The sequence below is a fragment of the Fundulus heteroclitus genome, chromosome 3, assembly GCF_011125445.2.
Source record: "Fundulus heteroclitus isolate FHET01 chromosome 3, MU-UCD_Fhet_4.1, whole genome shotgun sequence".
Taxonomy (NCBI): domain Eukaryota; kingdom Metazoa; phylum Chordata; class Actinopteri; order Cyprinodontiformes; family Fundulidae; genus Fundulus; species Fundulus heteroclitus.
In genome coordinates this window covers 12,670,532-12,689,476 of record NC_046363.1, presented here as the reverse complement: position 1 = coordinate 12,689,476, position 18,945 = coordinate 12,670,532, and the positions used below count along the sequence as shown (strand labels likewise).

General features: G+C 38.2%; 1 protein-coding gene across 1 annotated transcript in view; it reads right to left on the bottom strand.

Annotated features, from left to right (window-relative positions):
* Positions 1-18,945, bottom strand: part of LOC118557472 (CUB and sushi domain-containing protein 3-like) — a 99,571-nt gene that overhangs the window by 9,320 nt on the left and 71,306 nt on the right. Inside the window, exons 13-18 of the mRNA XM_036127558.1 lie at positions 17,162-17,280; positions 15,979-16,048; positions 14,250-14,366; positions 13,035-13,244; positions 12,260-12,448; positions 11,066-11,243 (exon numbers count right to left, since the gene is read on the bottom strand). Coding sequence (XP_035983451.1) covers positions 11,066-11,243; positions 12,260-12,448; positions 13,035-13,244; positions 14,250-14,366; positions 15,979-16,048; positions 17,162-17,280 — 883 coding nt within the window. The remainder of the gene's footprint in view (positions 1-11,065; positions 11,244-12,259; positions 12,449-13,034; positions 13,245-14,249; positions 14,367-15,978; positions 16,049-17,161; positions 17,281-18,945) is intronic.

Genomic DNA, 18,945 nt, shown 5'->3' with positions numbered 1-18,945 from the left:
CTCAGTTTCAGATAAAGTTTTACAAACAGTGTCAATGTAGAAGTTTATTATTTGTTTGCCGAAAGCTTGTAAAGCAATAAAATGCCCCTCTCATCTTCAACCAATATACGTATTAACGAAGAGTAAAGTTTTGGAAGAAGGATTAAAAATAAAAAATAAAATCAGTGAAAACGCATTGTGAAGAAAACAACATACAGTAACTTAAAAAAATTAAATAAAATAAATTGTCGGGTTTCTTTTTTCTTGGAATAAATAAATGTGGCATTTAGGGTCTCAAACTTGGAAAAGCTGTGATCATTCGAGAAATATAAATGAATTATAACTGACTTTAAAATAGAGACATGTACAAAGATTGAAAAAAAAAGAAAGGTTGACTGCATCCTCTGTATCCTCGTCTTTGAGGATAGTCATCAAAACTTTCTGGGGGAAAGAGGAAAGATTAATGCCAGCATGACAAGGGAACAGACAGAGTGGGTCCAGTGGACAAGTTAAACGTGGGCTGACAAAGACACAAATTTTCTAATTCAGTATATCATGGGTGTTTGAGGTAAGGGCTTGGCAAATTACTGTTCCCATCTTCCAAGTTAGCAGTCAGATTGTACAAGACGAAAGGATTCTTGTTAGCATTTTGCAGTCATCTTCAAAAAGGGAACCATATTAAAAGGGTTTTCGGTTTGCGATTACCAGAGCCAAAATGGTAGGTCGTGGTGAAGCCAAAGGAGGAGAAAAAGAGTGTTCATAATCACTGACAGGCTGCTTGAAGATAAGGCAGTTTTTGTGATCAGACCAGTCAGTGATGGAAAACATAGGACTTTTCTAAGAATGGTGCCATTTCTTGAAGGCAAGTTTAACGCCGAAGAAACCTCTGTCAATGATGGCGTTTTTCTCAACCACAGAAAGAAAAGAAAGAACAAGATTGAAACACCCTGAAAAATCTCAATAACGCAAGTAGAAAAAAACCCAAAGCTAAGTAGGTCAGTCTGGAACAATAAACGGCCATCATGTTAGTCAGTAAGTAACCAGTTTTGATTGTCACAGTTAAACTTGTTGAGCCACTATGCGAAGATACTGCTTATAAGGCTGAGTTTAGCTGTAACTCCACAGTCTGAAGAAACCTCTTGGAGAAAAGATGATACGTTTCGACAAAAAGAACCTGTCCAGAGGACTTTTTTTTTTAAAAGATTGAACCGTTTAACTGGGTCCAGATTGCTGCACTACGTGGTCCAAGCCATTTTTGTCAACCTTAAAATATGCCGTTTCGAGTTTTCGCAACTCAAATAAAGCCACAAATCTGTTGTGAATGCAGAAGCACTTGGTCTAAATTTGAGCTGTCTAATCGGTGTGCTTTTCAAGCAGGCCCCATATCAAGCATAAAACAGTACTTTAAAATATTTCTTTATTGAGTTTTCACATCATTAACAAAGGTTTCACAAACTATGCTTTCTGTGTTCTGTTATTAGTATAAATTAATGTAGTTCGGATGTAATCATTCTAAATATTTTAAATGTCCATTTTAAATGGATCCAGAATCAGTAAATGCAGGGGAATAGCACTTTACTCAAGCATCGTCACATAAGCTATGAACAAGATGCTAACTTCAGTATTGTAGCAGTGCCAGCAGTGCTGCGCTTTGTAACTCAGTTAATTGTATTACATGCAACGCCGGTTTTGCATTGCACAGAACAAAGAGCGTGCTCCAACGCAATGAAGCATGTGCTATTATGGTGAACTTCGACCGTGGTGCACTATGATACATACTCGTGCAGCCAAATGGACTCAAGGAATCTATCAAACTGGTCCCTAATGAGCAGAATGCAGCCAGTCAGTTTGGGAACAGAAGTCCTTTACAGCCACGTTTGGTTCTCTAGGTCATAGCTTCTTGCCACAATTTTCTTTCCCTGTTTTTTTTTTTTTCCTCTTCCTGTGTGTCACTATTGGAAGTATAGTTCTGTTGTTGGTCTTACATGAAAAGCTAACTGTGGGAAGGGTGTCCACTCAGCTATTTTCAGAATCAGTGAGACGTTGAAAATAAAAGCAGAAGAAAAACAGATGCATTTTAAAGACTAAAAAAAAAAAACTGTATTTTTCCAATGGCGGCACCAAGACTATTCTTTGAAGATTCTACAGTAGAGAGTTTGGCTTTGGCTGCTGCTGTTCATTTTGCCTTTTGTCATGTTGTTCTTTTGCAGTTTTGGGTCTCTGATATCCCAAAATGTTCAAGAGCCATATTGCCAGCAGCTCCGAAAGGCTAAGGAGGGAACTGACCTGGAGTTCAGAAGACAGTAAGATGGCTGAACTTATTACAGCAATGTTTTGTTCTTTTAGACTTTTAACCTATGTTGTGGAATGGGCTCCATTTAGAAGGTTGGCAGCCTTTTGCAAATGTCAGAGTTGGGGTAATGAGCTTTGTTCTAGGAAATACACAGGGAGACCACTGTTTAGAGTCACTAAAGCAAGCCACGCTATGTGTGTCAAATCCAAATTTAATTTTAAATGTAATGTAGTAAACACAATTTTACAGCAGCTCCTTCCTCTCTCTGACAGACACAGTGGTGCTTCACCTCTGCTCTTGATATAAAACCTGTCACAGACCTCTATTGCAGGAAAACTAGAATAAAATTCTAAACTATAGTTCTTAAAAATAAATCACAACTGTCTAAATTTGGTATCAGCAAGTCAAAGCAATACAAAACCAAAGATTGAAAATAAGCCACATCTGATCGGTGGTTCTCTACTTATAATATTCATCGTTAACTGATTGACAATGACGTGTGGCAACCTCTGTGGACATGTAGGTTTACGTTGTGCATTGATCTTACAACAGTGGCGCTATAAGGTTTAAGAAAGGATTAATTCTCAAATTTGAGTTATCCTACACACTTCTGCTCATAAAAGACTTGACAATTAGACATCATTGACAGGTGAATACATTGCACCATAATAGGGTAAAAAAAGAAACAAAAAAAAAAAACTTCTGTGGTTCTTGTCTAAATATAGAGACTTAAGAGGTCTGAATAAAAATATTCAGACCTCTTGAACTATTTCACATTTTATCACTTTACGAACACAGATCCTTCCATTTCACTGCATAATTGTGATGAAAAACAAAGGGTTTTAATTTTTTTTACACATTAAAAAAAAGTATGGCATGCATATGTTTTCAGCCTCTCTAACACATTACTTACAGCTGCAGGTCTAATTTTTGATCATTGTCCTGCTATTCGGAAAACCTAAGCCACACTCTTGCTGCTTCTTATATCTTTTCTTTTTAGGATTACCCTGAATTCATTTCCATCCATTTTCCCTGAACCCCCACCTGTATTCGCATCCCTGCTGAAGAAAAACATCCTGCCAGGTTGATACTGCCACCACGATGTTTCACTGTGGAGTTGATGTGTGTCATTTTGGTCTCATCTGCCTATTGCACCTACTTCCACAAGGTAGCCAAATCCCCTACATGCCTCGTGACAGAAAGCAAACTGGTTATCTGATTCCTTGCTTTCAACTATAGTGTGCTTCTTTCCTTTCATCCAGACAAACCAGATTTGTGGGCTTTTCAGCAAATTGACGTAACACCACCAGTCAATCAATCTTGGAGGCTCATCAACAACTGACCAATCACAATATGTCCCAAAGTAAAATGCCCCTTAAATGCGGGAGCTGCACCCCCTTTACCTCCGGCAACCTTACCAGGAGTTTACATTACAAATGCATTGCAATCAGAGGGATTTTGTTAAAAAAACAGAATTTCATTGTAAATTATTGCCACGGACAGCTCAATGGCAGCATGAAAATATCTACTGTAGTAGTTCACAGTAATTATTTTAAGTTACTAATATATATTTTAAGTTGGGCATAAGTTGGGTATTTAAACTTTGTCCGTGGTTACCTTGAAATAACTTTCACTGACTTGATGTACAACTTGCTTGGAAATTTTTCCCTGTCTTTTTTGCCTTAAAGGAGCAACAAGCGATATTTCACCACTAGGTGGTGCTTGAGCACTGTCTGTAGACCAAAACAAGATATGTGACAAGCCACGCCTCTCTTTACCCTCACTCCAGCTGTAGACTGTCCCCTCCTTTCCCTTCTCACGCGTCACATCCAATGCGCATATTTGTAAAGGATGAAAACACAGCAAAACAGCATCACCTTTGGGAGAAACATTTCTAGTGAAGTAGTACGTAACTCATAACTTTATAATGCTGTTAGCATGAAAACATTTTGATCTGCTAGGGTTACTCTCCTTCATGTTGCTCATACACTACACTGCTCTCATGGTGGCATTTTAGGGAAGGGAGGGGCTAAGCCTTGAGTGGCAGCTATTCACATGCACGTACATGCACTCGTTGCTGGCCCGGCTTTGTAAACAAGAGACTGGAGAACAACATAGACAGATGCGGTGTGACCTAAGACCATAGTCCATCTGAAATATTACCTTTAGTTATTCACATACGTGTTTTTTAGTACCTTCTATCTACAATAATAAAAAAACATGAAAAAACGGTCTAAAGCATATTATCTGGATGGCAAGGATATGTAGAGGTTGCTCCAAAATGAGCTTGGAATCATTTTTAGAGCCAAGTGATAGCAAATACCAAAATGTTACATTAAAAAAGAAGACAGGTATGAGGGTGAAATAGTGACATAGTAGAAACAATGGTGGAAATAAGGTAAGATGGAAATAAGAGCTCATAGAAGACGTATTTTTGGCATTAAACTTGGAGTAGGTTGCTTTAGTACTTCTGCAAAGAGTTACTCGAGGAAACACAGATATTTAATTAGGATGCCTATGGGGTGCTTCCCTGAGGGGCTATATCAGGCGAGTCAGACAGAGAGGAAACCTGAGGTAAACCCCCAATTATGTATTCTGTGGGTAAACCGCAAGATCACTAAGGTAGAGCTAGAAAGAAGAAATGACACTGTGGCAGATTCTGTAAGGATACAGGAAGTTTCTGTAAGGATATGAAAGTTTGTGTCTTGGAAAAAGATCAAAATCTGTTACATAACTTTAAAGGGGCAAAAACTGAAAGTAAAACAAAAGACAAAAAAAAAACATACAATGTGAAAACATAATAATTCATCTCCAATATATTTTTCTACTTTTCATATAAGGAGGTTTTGCTAATTGATTGTCTTGAGAAATTGGTTTGTGTCCGAATTGCAGCACAAACATATGTTAACACAAAGCATCGTCCTTGATTCTGGATGAACAGCTGAATGAATAGCTGGAAATGCTGTGGGGTAATAAGAGACCTTACCGTACAGTACAGTAGTAAAGCTATCTGCAAGGCATGCATTAGTTGCTGATTCCAAAACACCAAATCACCTCCGCTAATCAGAGGAGGATGGGGGGAGGGGGGGCATCTTTAACCCTTAAGACAGTAAGTCAAGAGCAACCTAAAAAGGCTTTGACAACAGACATTAAAACTGAAATGGGAAGAAAGTAGTCTTTAATTTATAAAAGCTGTGTCGGGGCAGCAATTTTATTACTAGGTTCCCGTAGAACTTTAGCCACCATCAGCAAAATGATGTACAAAAAATGCTTTTCTTGTATGTATGTGTGCTTTTAATATCTTATGTACTAAAAGAAAAAAAAAAAAGCTTGTGTCAGTTTAATTTCAGAGTGATCAGCAAAATTGGAGGCTGCAGTCGAGCAAGGAAATGAAATGTTGCCATCAGGGGACAGATTATTTATGCAGCCTTTCATTTAAAACCAGTAGCACCAGTAGTTCTCTCTTCATACAGCATGACTGGTGACCTCAGTGCTGTGAGGCATTTTTTATTCTTTATCACCCAGGGGGACAGCTCCATAACTGCCTGAAGCTCACTACTCATCAGACAGGCTACAGAGTGGTAAAGGAAAGACTGAGAGGAAGGCAGATGCTAGAGCAACAGACAGGAGGTAGCATTGTTTACTGCTGTACAGCTGTCTGTTATCAGCGGAAGTTTCTACAAACCGACACACGTCCCCAGTGACTAACGTGAAGTTTTTGTGCTGATACACATTTTTTTCTTTTTATGCTGCACTCACTGGTAAGTCCAAAGCTAAGCAGAAGTTTTGTGAGTTGGATGAGACAGGGGAGCGCAGATTCCCTTTGGTATCTTTTAGTTAATCACATTCTGTATGACGATTTCATTTGCTCTTAGGGGAAGCTGGAGGGGGAAAAGAACGAGGCCCCAAATGTCAAGGCGGGTCAAAATCTTTGAATAGTTGTTGGCTCAATTAATCCGGGTGTCATATCACAAGCTGTGAGCACAACATGTCCAAGTGGCCTCTGGCCTTAGCACTTTGTCAGCTGTTGGATCCCTTCTGTGTAACTCTTCAGTTTGCATTGCAATAAAGGGAATATCACATTTACTTTCCAGTCTGGTCTTGTTAAACAGAGGAGCTATTTCATTTTCAATTCTATCCAAAGTGAAGGTAAAAAAATTAAAAACAACGCTTTAAAATGTTACGCTGTTCCCGATTGTTGGTTCTTAAGTAGGCATGAACTGGTTAACGTTGTTGAGGTACAACAAGGTATGGTTTCAAAACTTCTAAAAAAGTCATGGTTCCCATGGTTCTAATTCATTTTAATGGGTTGCCAGAGAATGTGTCATATGCAATGCCCCTTCCCCACCTGTTGCTGTGCACAGCCAGTCAGCAGGCCAAAGGGCTGTTAAACATATAACCATGGCATAGAAATTAAAGGAATGCCATTCACAATATTGTGATATCTTGGACGTAAACATTTGCCAATCACTTTGGCTTCACTTTTGCTTCAGTGTACTCTTATGTTTTCTATTTTCTAAAACTTAAGTCTTAAGTCTTCTGGCATTTTTTACTTAGTTTTAGGCTGTGGTCTTGTTTTTCAGTTTTACCTTTAGATAATTTCATCCACCGTTTAGCTGAGCTGCTGTAACACTATTTCCCATCTTTTCTGTGAATTCACCATCGTGTAATTTCCTTCCCCATCTCAAATGTTTAAATTCTCACCTGAGAATGAAATGTAAATGCTTCATGACAGTCCCCCAGTAGTTGGATAATTATGATCCAAATGAATCAGAAAGTAGGCCATGTACTCAGTTTCACTTTCAGCTTCAAGTGTCCCGCATACCGTAGAGATTTTTGTCCAATCAAGCAATGTTAGAATTTGGTTGATACTGTGATTTCATGCTCCCTACTACCTTTGCTCTCTGCATATGTTTTTTTCCCATAATGAACTACTAACCATATTAGACAGCTAACTGCAGGCTTGCTTCCCGAAAAGACGGCCTATCTAACTCATTAATATCAGCTTGTTAGCCTTGTGTTCCTGTTTTCTTTATTTGAAAATACAATTATATTTATTGGGTGTTTATTATATACTTAAATTTGTAAGTTGAAATTTAAAGAAAATACCCCATATGAAGGCTATACATTATTATTGTAATAATCAAGGTTATATTGTATGGAGGACCAAGTCTTCCATATCTAAAAATAAATACAGAAATAAATAAATGCTCAATAAATAAATAAGCATACAATTAATTGCCACCAAATTAATAAATGTAGGTAGAAATTAAATTATACAGTGAGACATAAATGTATATATCTCTTTTAATTAGCTTATTCTTTTATTCGCCTTTGTAATAATTACCTTATTTATTTATTGTGCGTTATAATCTTCAACTTTATTAATTACTTATTTTTTTTAAGTATTTATTTTTGTGCATGTTATAATATTTTTGTCTGTTTTATTCTTCCTTTGTATTTTTTTCCCCTATATATTTCTGTGATGCTATTTATTTCTGCCTGTCGCTTTTACATTTCTGCCTGTCCTTTTTACATTTCTGTATGCATTTCTGCCTCATTATGCAAATGAGGAGGGGCTGTGTCTTAAGGGCTCAACTTCTTCCCATTGGTTGGTTAGCATTTTACTGCATCGGTCAATCTACATGGCTTTTCCTCGCACTAAAGCTTAAGTAATGTCAAACTCAGCAGGCAGACGTTCAGTGGCCGACCTCTTAAGGGAAGCTGCTAATAGATTGGAAGAATTAGAACGCTGTACATTTGGGATCTGAATGTTTTTTCTGTGGTTTCAGATTCGGTTTTTCCAGATCAGTAACTCATCGGCGGATGATTTATTCTACAAAACAGACACCTCTCCGCAACCACAGCAAGGCAGGCAGTGAGCTACAACCGTAGTTTCCTCAAAACGAGTCTCCCATCGCGCTGGGTGAATTACATTGGACCCTAAGCAGAGCTCGCTTGATAAGAAAATACTGTAGTTGATTATAAAATAGTCCTAGCTAATGGTTGATCCGATTGAGGGGCTCCGATTTCGGCCAGCATCTCTCAGCTGCTCCCTCCTCCCACACGCGGTGGTGCATTTAGGGACCGTCAAAATACTTTTGAACCAAGCACTCTTGAGAAACAAAAATAAATTCCGTATTTTGTGACCACCTATGACAAAACTAATATAAAATCATGCCACTAAATAACATCTGTAAGGCACCCTTGTTTTTATTCCATTTTAAGCTATTTTCAATTTTTAAGATTTATTCAAAGACAATAGTTGGCTGAAGTAGTAGAACAATTTCACAAAGAATTTGAGTGAGTGGGTCACATGACCTGGAAGCTATTGAAGAAAAGTCCAAATTTTTGTCTTGAAATTTGAAAATAGCTTAAAAATTAATAAAAACAAGTGTGCCTTACAGATTTTTATCTATTGGCATCAATTTATATTAGTTTATCTTAGCTGGTCACAAGATAATACATTTATTGATTTTTATTTCTCAAGAGAGCTTGGTTCAAAAGTTTTTTGACAGTCCCTAAATGCACCACCGCGTGTGGGAGGAGGGAGCAGCTGAGAGACGCTGGCCGAAATCAGAGTCCCTCAACCGGATTAACCATGAGCTAGATCCCGCTGACTGCGCGGAGCTGTAATGTCCAATATCCAAATTCAAACCAACTTCACTGCGGTGCTGGATCATGCGTAAAGACGCAGCGTGAACCCCAAGTGTTGCAGCTGAGGGGGAAATGTTGGATCGGCTTGATGAAACTCCGCCTCCTTCACAAATTAGACCAACATGGATAGAATAATGATAATATGTAGTGCTTTTTATTGCCTGGATGTGAATCTGATAATTCATATTGTGCCTTTTATAATCAACTACAGTATTTTCTTATCAAGCGAGCTCTGCATAGGGTCCAATGTAATTCACCCAGCGCGATGGGAGACTCGTTTTGAGGAAACTACGGTTGTAGCTCACTGTCTGCCTTGCTGTGGTTGCGGAGAGGTGTCTGTTTTGTAGAAGAAATCATCCGCCGATGAGTTACTGATCTGGAAAAAACGAATCTGAAACCTCAGAAAAACATTCAAATCCCAAATGTACAGCGTTCTAATTCTTCCAGTCTATTAGCAGCTTCCCTTAAGAGGTTGGACACTGAACGTCTGCCTGCTGAGTTTGAAATTACTAAACAATGCTTTAGTGCGGGGAAAAGCCATGTAGATTTGACCGATGCAGTAAAATGCTAACCAACCAATGGGAAGAAGTTGAGCCCTTAAGACACAGCCCCTCCTCATTTGCATAATGAGGCAGAAATGCATACAGAAATGTAAAAAGGACAGGCAGAAATGTAAAAGTGACAGGCAGAAATAAATAGCATCACAGAAATATATCGGGTAAAAAAATACAAAGGAAGAATAAAACAGACAAAAATATTATAACATGCACAAAAATAAATACTTAAAAAAAATAAGTAATTAATAAATAAAGTTGAAGATTATAACGCACCATAAATAAATAAGGTAATTATTACAAAGGCGAATAAAAGAATAAGCTAATTAAAAGAGATATATACAATTATGTCTCACTGTATAATTTAATTTCTACCTACATTTATTAATTTGGTGGCAATTAATTGTATGCTTATTTATTTATTGAACATTTATTTATTTCTGTATTTATTTTTAGATCTGGAAGACTTGGTCCTCCATAATATTGCTAAAGAAGTAGTAAGAATACTTGCTTTTTGGTTTAATTTAAAATCAATTACACCATGTTACTGAGGACTTTTTTGCAGCAGGTTGTCAAGTGTACCATAAGAATCTAATACTGATTCATGCCTATTTAGACACATCTATGATAGCTTTTCAAGAACATTTCAAATTCAGCTTCATCTTCATTCACTTAATCTTGACATGACAATCTGTGTTGGGTGGTTTTATATACTCTTACATATTTTTAGAGCCTGGTCAGTTATGTGATAAAACTATGAAGTTGACAAAGTATGTTATTTTTAAAAATTACTATTTATTGTACAACCATAGTACAACTTTGACATTTTGGGAATTTTCAACTCCTATACGGTTGTTGGATTACCTAAAGTCTACTTGTAGTTACGATATCATAATTTCTTACACATGAACATTTCATGTCATTGTTGACCGGTGATATTTTTACATTTTCAGTAACAAAATGCAACACTGACCTCAGTGATGCGAGGCATTTTCAACAAAAGTGCTGCTGAAGGTTATAAGGTGTGTATACTGCTGACTGATGCAGATATTGCATACTCTCAGACCTATTTGTTTTTACCAATAAGGCGGTTAAATATTCACACACCAGTCCATAGAAGTTTTTCGTGGGTTCGTGGGCAAACAGACGTCAGAGTAAAACAAATGTCAAAAGGGGGAGCAAAACTCTTTTCATGACAGATTAAACAAGCTGCTGACTCTGGGAGTGTGGTTTTAGAACAGCAGTAAATTCAGGATCTGCACGTGCTTCTGGGGGAAATGAAAATCCCATTTTGACAGTGTTGACACCTATACATCAACAAAACCATGAATAATAAACTTCAACATTTCCAGCGCTGAGGACATGGAATACCTAAGCAGTGAAGATTATCTTTCACCTTTAAGAGGAAACCGTCTTTCAAAGAGATGAGATGAAGGACATAAAAAAACATTCTCAATCCGTATTGTTAAATATCAATTTGAATGGTTTATAAAACTCAGGCAGGAATACTCATAGAAAACATTTTTGTGTCCCAAAGCATGATAATACATAAATTCAAACTAAGTGAGAAATTGGAACTCACCACACAGTGATGTAGTCATAGATGGGCTCCGTATTGATAACAGAGAAATTTATGTAGATGCCGTACCCTGGAGGTACTCTGACAGTCCACATGCAGTCCTGGAAGTGTGGGTACTCGGCAGGGTGTCGAGGGGAGTAAATTGTACCATTCATGGATGTTATATTCCCACCACAGAGAGCTGAGGGGAGGGAAGACGGTTAGAGTTGATCGATAAAAAAAAAAATAGAAATCCACTCTTTATCTCCACTTGTAAAAATTGCTTCTTTAGCTGCATTGTCCCTTACTGTTGATAAAACAAACAACAACAGCCTGGTTTGGTTTGTCACTGAGACAACGTACCCATCAGATGCCACTGCACAGCAAAGCCTCTGCTCATTGACAACCTGATAACCTCAAATAAGTTTGAAAATAAAACCTCCCCTGTCAGGACATAAACTGCAAAATGCTACCCTAAGAACTGTAAAAAAAAAAAAAAAAAAATGGTTGTGAAGTTGCCTGGGGTGATATCTAAGAAGCAAAACAGAGGTATTTACCAGATCCCCCCCACCCCCAAAAAAATAAATAAAAAAATGGAGACTCACTGATGTTCATCTAAAATGTGTTTCATTGCTTCACTTATCTGATGATAGATATTTAGGCACACCGGAGTGACATCCAAGGGGAATATTTTAGATTTACAATGTACCCGGGCATTTTCAGCTGTGCCATGAAGACTTGTAAATGCCCCACAAATTATTGTAAGTGCTCCAGTTTATTTTTCAGCAAAGCGTTTACATGTTTTTGGTGAGTCAGATGCTGTTTATCTCCAATGAATAAAGAAGATGAATACAAGTAGACCTAAGAACCCATACTTTTCCTAAAGAATTACTTCAAATATATTTTTGTTGTTCTGACAGAAAGGTATATATGTCTCTATTTTAGTCCCAATCTGAAGACGTTATATAATTTTTTCAACGATAATTAAATATTTAGCCACAAAGTTTTAAACTGCCACATTAAAGGTTACTCACAGAAAGAACATTTTTTATTCATAAGTGAAAGTGCAATTATTTGGAAAAAAAATGCTCTCAGGGACTGATACAATACTCCAGAAGATGTGGCGCTGCAGTGCTACTTCTTTAAGGCTGTTCCTGCTGATGAGAGCCACTAACAAGAAGACAGAAATACTGTTTGTAAAACACAGCAGGCACTCACCTTCACAGCGAGGTATGGGGTGATTCCAGTTTCTGCTGACTCCATGCAGACACGTGAGAGAGGCTTCTCCGATCAGAGTGTAACCCGGAAGACACTCAAAAGAAATGGTCATCCCCACACTGTAGTCCTGACCAATCACTATGCCGTTACGAAACGGACGGGGGTCGGGACATCTCTGCAGCTCGTATGCTGGAGAAACAATTCAAAGCAGTTCTTAGTGAGCAAGTATTCAAACACCTCATTAAGAAATATCTTTCATAGCACTTTAACGTTTATACCTTTTGTCACGTTACCACCACAAGCAGCAGCTTATTATTTGGAGATCTTATGTGACACAGCTAAAGAAGTGCATAACCATGAAGCAGATTTGTTTTCCTACCCCCTTTAATCTGACACCCCTATATAAAATACAATGCAACCAAAATGTCATCAGAAATTATGATAACATTTTTTAAACGGAGCACCTGTATGTAACTGAATCTATTTATACAGTATATATAATACAAACAAAACAATGTCCCAAGCTATAAACTCATGGGGCCACTTTTCAATCCATCACCCAAAATTGGAAATGTATGGACAACCGCAAAACTACTAAAGCATGGCCCTCCATTTAAACTGGCAGGCTAGCATTAATCAGAGAAGCAGCTTCTGTCAAAGTGTCTTCTTTCAGGTCTATTGTAAATTAGGGCCATTCACCCATTTCCCACATTAGCAGTTGCTGTTACAAAAACAAAACAACAATTGAATCAAAAGCAGTCTTGGGGTTTCTTACCCTGGTAGACAATGTGGAAACCAGGCTTGTTCTGGGAATAGTCACTGTGGAAGAAGAGTGTGGTCTCGTGTGTGGTGCTAAAGAGAGAATTGGGCACCACTGGGCCGCTGAAACGATCTATCACTGTTCCCGTCTCAAGAGTACCGCTGCGCGCCTCCAAATAGTCATGAACAGGCTCTGTGGAGAAGTTCAGAAACTGCAGGTGGATCCCTAAAGTGCAAAAAGAAGAAGTTCAAGTAAAAATCAGAGCTTGTGGATGAACATCTGCAATATTGCTTAGTATGTTACTTAAGTCTATACTGTATATGAAGAGCTTGTAAGTTTTGAGTGGCTGGACTGAGACAGGATGGGAAATTGTTTACATGCAAACACAGTGATGACATCACACCATTAGTAAGCCAATCAAGTGCCAAGGTATCCAAACTGGCTTTTGTTCTAATTTTAAATGCTTTCAATTGGGTTCAGTTTGGTAATATAGAACCAAGACAAACGTCATCTCAATACACTTCTGAGTGTTTTTATCCATCACCTTAATCTTCCAGACAAGGCCAAAATTACTCACACTAAGGTAAAGTTTCAATCAAGAAAAGCTTGTTCCTCAACTTATAATTTCCTGCCCCGATTCACACATTCATACATTTATTTGAGACTGTGATCAGAGACCAAACGTATATTTTCCTCTAGGTGTCCGTTCATCAAATCTGTCATGTTACAATCAAGGTAGTGGACCTCCAAATATAACCCGATTGTCTCCAGAATCTAGAAAAGGTAACCTCCAGCAGCAGGAGTGGTGAGCAACCTGCCGCCAAAAAAAATCCCAATTTACACAAAAAGGCAGATGGATCATCCAATAATATTGGTAACAATATCAAATAATGACATAAATGAAGAGGAGATCTAAAAAAAAAACAATTGAAGTACTGGATTAATAGAGAGCATTGCTGGTAAACCAAGTAAAAATGGCCACATAATAGTTGAATTTTTAGGTTATTTAGCAGCATATTTGTTTTTATTCTGTCTTTAAAGAAAGAAATTGTTACAGCCATTTAATACAAGTATAAGGGAAAAGACAAAAGAGAAGTATGAATAAGACAAAGAATAAAGGCAACAAACAACATAAGGACTAGAAGAAAAAAAGAGGGGGGGGGGAACGACAGCAGAGCTGGTGCAGAGGAAGAAGAAAAACAGAAGGGGGATAGTGGGCGGGTTACAGACCGAAGCCAATGGGGAGTTGAACTCTCCAGGTGCAGTCCAGGCTGCTCTGGTAATTCCCTGGAAAGCCTGGGCTGAGGATGACGCCGCTGAAGTCTGTCATGGAGCCTCCACACTGAGCTGAGGGAGACCAACCGAAAAGAAAGAACATCACACTTTTGCACAGAGCAGCTCAAAGGGAGAACAAAGAAAAACAATGACTAGGGAACTAAATATGCAGCAAGGGCAAAGGGGATATTGTCTTGAGGTTTGGAGGGGGGATTCTAGTGCATGCATTACTGCTCAGTATGTGCGCAAAAAGAAGATGCGTGTGGTTCGGTTGAGCAAAAAAAAAAAAAAAGTGGTTCATACTATTGAGCTGATATTATGTACAATGTATTTGTTTTGTGTTATTTTTGCATTTCTTTAACTGGGGCTACATCGCTTCTTGACCGGGTGGATTATGCTCCATAAGGGAGTTCATGCAAACACACTTGGAGGCACTCCTTGCTTGATGGTGCTTTAAATTGTAATAAATAAAGGCGTCAACATTCAACACACCGGCACCGTTTTGCTTAGGAGTGGATGTGATTACTCTACTCTCACTCCGGGCTCTTTTGACCCTGTGTTGGAGAACACTTTAGCGTGCTGTGAAGGTTACACTCATCCCTCTCTCTCCCCTGTGACACATACCAAGCCTTACACAAACAGCAAGGTGCATATAATTTTATTAGCTGGCAGCTAAATCATTTCCCTGTATTGCTGATGTTTTTCAAGGATTTGAAAGCCAAGGCCAGATGCGCGAAAAACTAATATACCATGAGGGGGAGAAAAAAAACTGTTTTGGTAGTAGGGGCATCCTGCTTGACCTACTTGTGTTTTTGAAATGAAAGTAAAAGCAAAGGAGAGGAGAGGCCCATTTAAAGAAGCTGTACTGTTTGTGCAGGGGCACACAAGACCTTTGATGTGGGCTCATAAGCAACAAAATGAATACTGATCCTGGGGTGTTTGAGTGAGTTTATGTGCATTAAACAACAAAGGAGCTAAACCAACAAGTGAACATGAGCGGCTAGGAACGTTGCTGTCAACGGCAAAGCTTGGATTTATGTCTTTGCTTAACTCTGAACACCGGAGGCATAGAACATTTAAACGAGGAACGCAGTGTACATGCTGGCACTGTAGTCAGTGATTTCAGCCACCGGAAGAGTACTGTACGTGTGTGTGTGTGTGTGAGAGAGAGAGAGAGAGATTGTAATGAAGGGCAGAAACACTATCAGGTGTTAAAAGAGAATATACAGTGCTGCCTTAGTAATCTTTAAACTCTATCATGGTGGCAGCCGACATCAAAGAAAGTGTCGGGGAGACCACAGACTCTCAACGGGAGGATCAGAATTCAAGCAACCTTCTGAGATGATACAAAGTCCTATTGATTTTCAACTCAAGTGGAAAGCAGAAAACACCCTCTAAACCAACAGTACACAAACATCCTCCCTTACCCCAGTCTTACAATGAAAGGGTTGTTAGGGTTTTATTTATAAGAAAACCATCCTTTTTAGGCTGCTGATCTACTGTCATTGTGTATGGGAAAACCGTAACGGTGAGAGAGATCTAAACAGGGAGGGTGAACAGGTCCACAAGAAACAATGAGCGGAAGAATATAAAAAGAGCGTGGTAAAGTCTGTTTGATACTCTAAACCCACATTAGGACTTCATTAAAATCCTGTGCATGATAATATACAGAGGGATACATTACCTATACACAAAGGTACAGGATAGTTCCATCGCCTGACAGGTCCAGGCATGCAGGTAATATATGCATTACCCTGTGGAAGAAAAAAATACAAAACCAATTTATAAACTACTTTAAAAATGTTTTGTAAAACAACAAAAACAGATCGCAAATGTTGGTTGATTTATTATAAGTTTTTATAGCTGTAATTCAGTTTTTCATAAGGTCCTGTGACACCATTTTTTATTTTTTACATGTATTGGTTTCTCTAAAAACCCATTTTGACATGAACTAATCACTTCAGATGTGCCCCATGTTGCATAGCATGTGTGCATTTTGGGGGGTGGGGGGGAGGGGTGGGGCTATGGTCAGGACAGAGTACAACACTTTTGCTGTGCCGTCATGTCTTACTATTTTTATTTTCGGATACTTATTTCATTTAGGGAGGATGTTCTATTCACAGCAGATGATGGCATTGAAGGGGTCAGGTGATTATTACCTGGTTTAATCAAAAGGATGGGTGGACCACTTGGCCATTACAGTAAAACAACAACTGATCTCAAAAGACCATTTTAGTGTTCTTTTTTCAGCAATGGCCTCAAGTCTATTTGTAGTTCAGACGATGATGTTCCTAAGAAGTTGCCAGCTGGTCCAGAGAGAATGTAAAATGAGGTGAATGTGGTAAATTCCCCATCCCGCATGAGGGAAAACTGTGTGGGATTAGTGAGGCAACAGCTCACATAATCCATCGTCTGTGGCCTTGGACAATTCAAAATGCTTCTGCTATAGAATCCACTAAAGAAGGACTGGAAAAAGGTGAAACCACTTTGTAACATACACACAATCACACTTTAAATGACAACATCCTGGAAGGGAAACATGAAAAAAAATATATATACACAGCATTAGAGATTAGTTTAGAGGAATGTGCCAAATTATAGGACAGTTAGTTGTGCATCCATATTTCCAGACAAAAGTACATGTTAGTAGAGTTGTCATGATACTAAAATTTTAAACTTGATAGCGATACCCAGGAAAATATTCGATACTCAATACCATTGTCGAAACCACAGGATAAAAACAATAATTAAAGGCATGAAAAATTTTTTAGTAACATGAAAAACTGACCTTTTTCAATCTCATCATTCAGTTAAATTGTAGTTATATCGGGAAGAAACAATTATCTACAATGTGTGTCTTCACCTACCTGCAAAGAAAAGCCTTGATCACATTGGAAGGAGACCATGTCACCCACAGTGTAGCGATCCCCCACTTTTTGGCCGTTACTGGGAGGCGCCGGCTCTGGGCACGAATCCAAACCTATTGCTTATGACAGAGTCACAACACACAAGTGTGGACAGCAATCATTCTTCTGCATGATGAGCAACAGAAAATAAGATAAACAAATAAATAAACTGCAGGTTTATCAGCTTTGTCAATTGTAAATGTAGCTGAAATAGTTAGGGTAGAAATCATCTGCGTTCATCTATGGAGACAATTGGGTTCATTAAAATCAAATGTACTTATAATTAAACAACAATTAAGCCTTGTGTCTGTATCTTTCTCAATTACAGCAGTTGTGCCATTTAGAAACCAGGGAAAAGCATAAAGCTATTCGTTTGCATCTGACTGTTATATGGGCAATCAGTGCGGAATTACAAAGAGATCTGAAAAGCAATGCTTGACAGAAGCATTAGACTCTGTTTAAACAAAATATTACAGTGTCACTTACCAGGTACTGAAAAGATTCATTAAGTGTTCTATTGCCTTAAAAGCAATGGTAATTCTTTAGGCTACATCAATGTGGGACATTTTTGGGAAATTATACATACAATTGCTGTTACAGAGAGAGAGAAAAAACTATTTCAGTATTCCTTCATTTATAATTCATCTATTTGAATGCCTCGTGTACCATTAAAACAGATTCACTGTAGATATTTACAGAGAATCCAGCTTGCGACCAGCATTGGATGGAATTTGATATGTTGCCAAAATGTGACCACACCATACGTAAGCACTACTAGGTTGCATTGAAAAAGTGTAGGAACTGTTTTCTACAAAGACACGTCAGCAGTTCATTGAGCTTGTGGGAAGGCAGATGTGAGCAAATAACAGAATGGTGAATATTTCTGCACAAAGTTTCTCAGCAGTATATCCTTAAAAAAGGTGAATTCTAGCGATTATGCATCGTATCTGATCCTGAAAGGTTAGCTTTTGGAGTCAATGTATGGCTCTAAAGTTTGTGGGGAATTCACCGAGAGGCTGCTTTAGTAATGCAGATCACTATAATCTCTGAAACACTGAACAATTTTACTTTAATAATTTAGTATTTGTTTTGAAAAACTACATAAGTGGTGTTTAAATGCCGAACAGTGGCATAGACTCATTTTTTTTTTATTTACACAGGGACGTGCCACCTCAAATCCAAATATATAACAAACAGTGGTCAATTGGGACAGAAATGCTCATAAAGGCGCCACTAGAATTGCAATAATTGAATAAGGAATGAATAATCTAATACAGGGACTCCCAGAGTGTGGTGAGCGCACCCCTGGGGGTGCGAGCTGCCGCTCAGGGGTGTGTGAGATGACAAATGTAATGGCGGTCTGATAGTGTTCTTTCCAAACACCATAAAGACATACAAATAAACATTTTCTTTGTAAAAATTAAAATCAAAAATGTTAAATGTAATAAATAAATAAAATGTATTCACATGAAAACTTATTTATCTAGAAGAAGTCTTCCTCTACGCTTCATTTTAAGATTATAGAGAAAGTTATCTTCTTCTATGCTTTGTACTCTCTATGCACCTGGCTTGTAGTCTCTACTTTATTCATTCTCACAAATATGCTCAATTGGCTCAAATCGGGGAAACTGTCATACAGGTGAGACATCTAAGGTCAAAGTTAGTGATGAAGAAGGGGAGGAACCGAGAGAGATGAATCAGAGGCAACAGACGAGAGAATCAATCAGAAAATGTCTCTTTCTCTC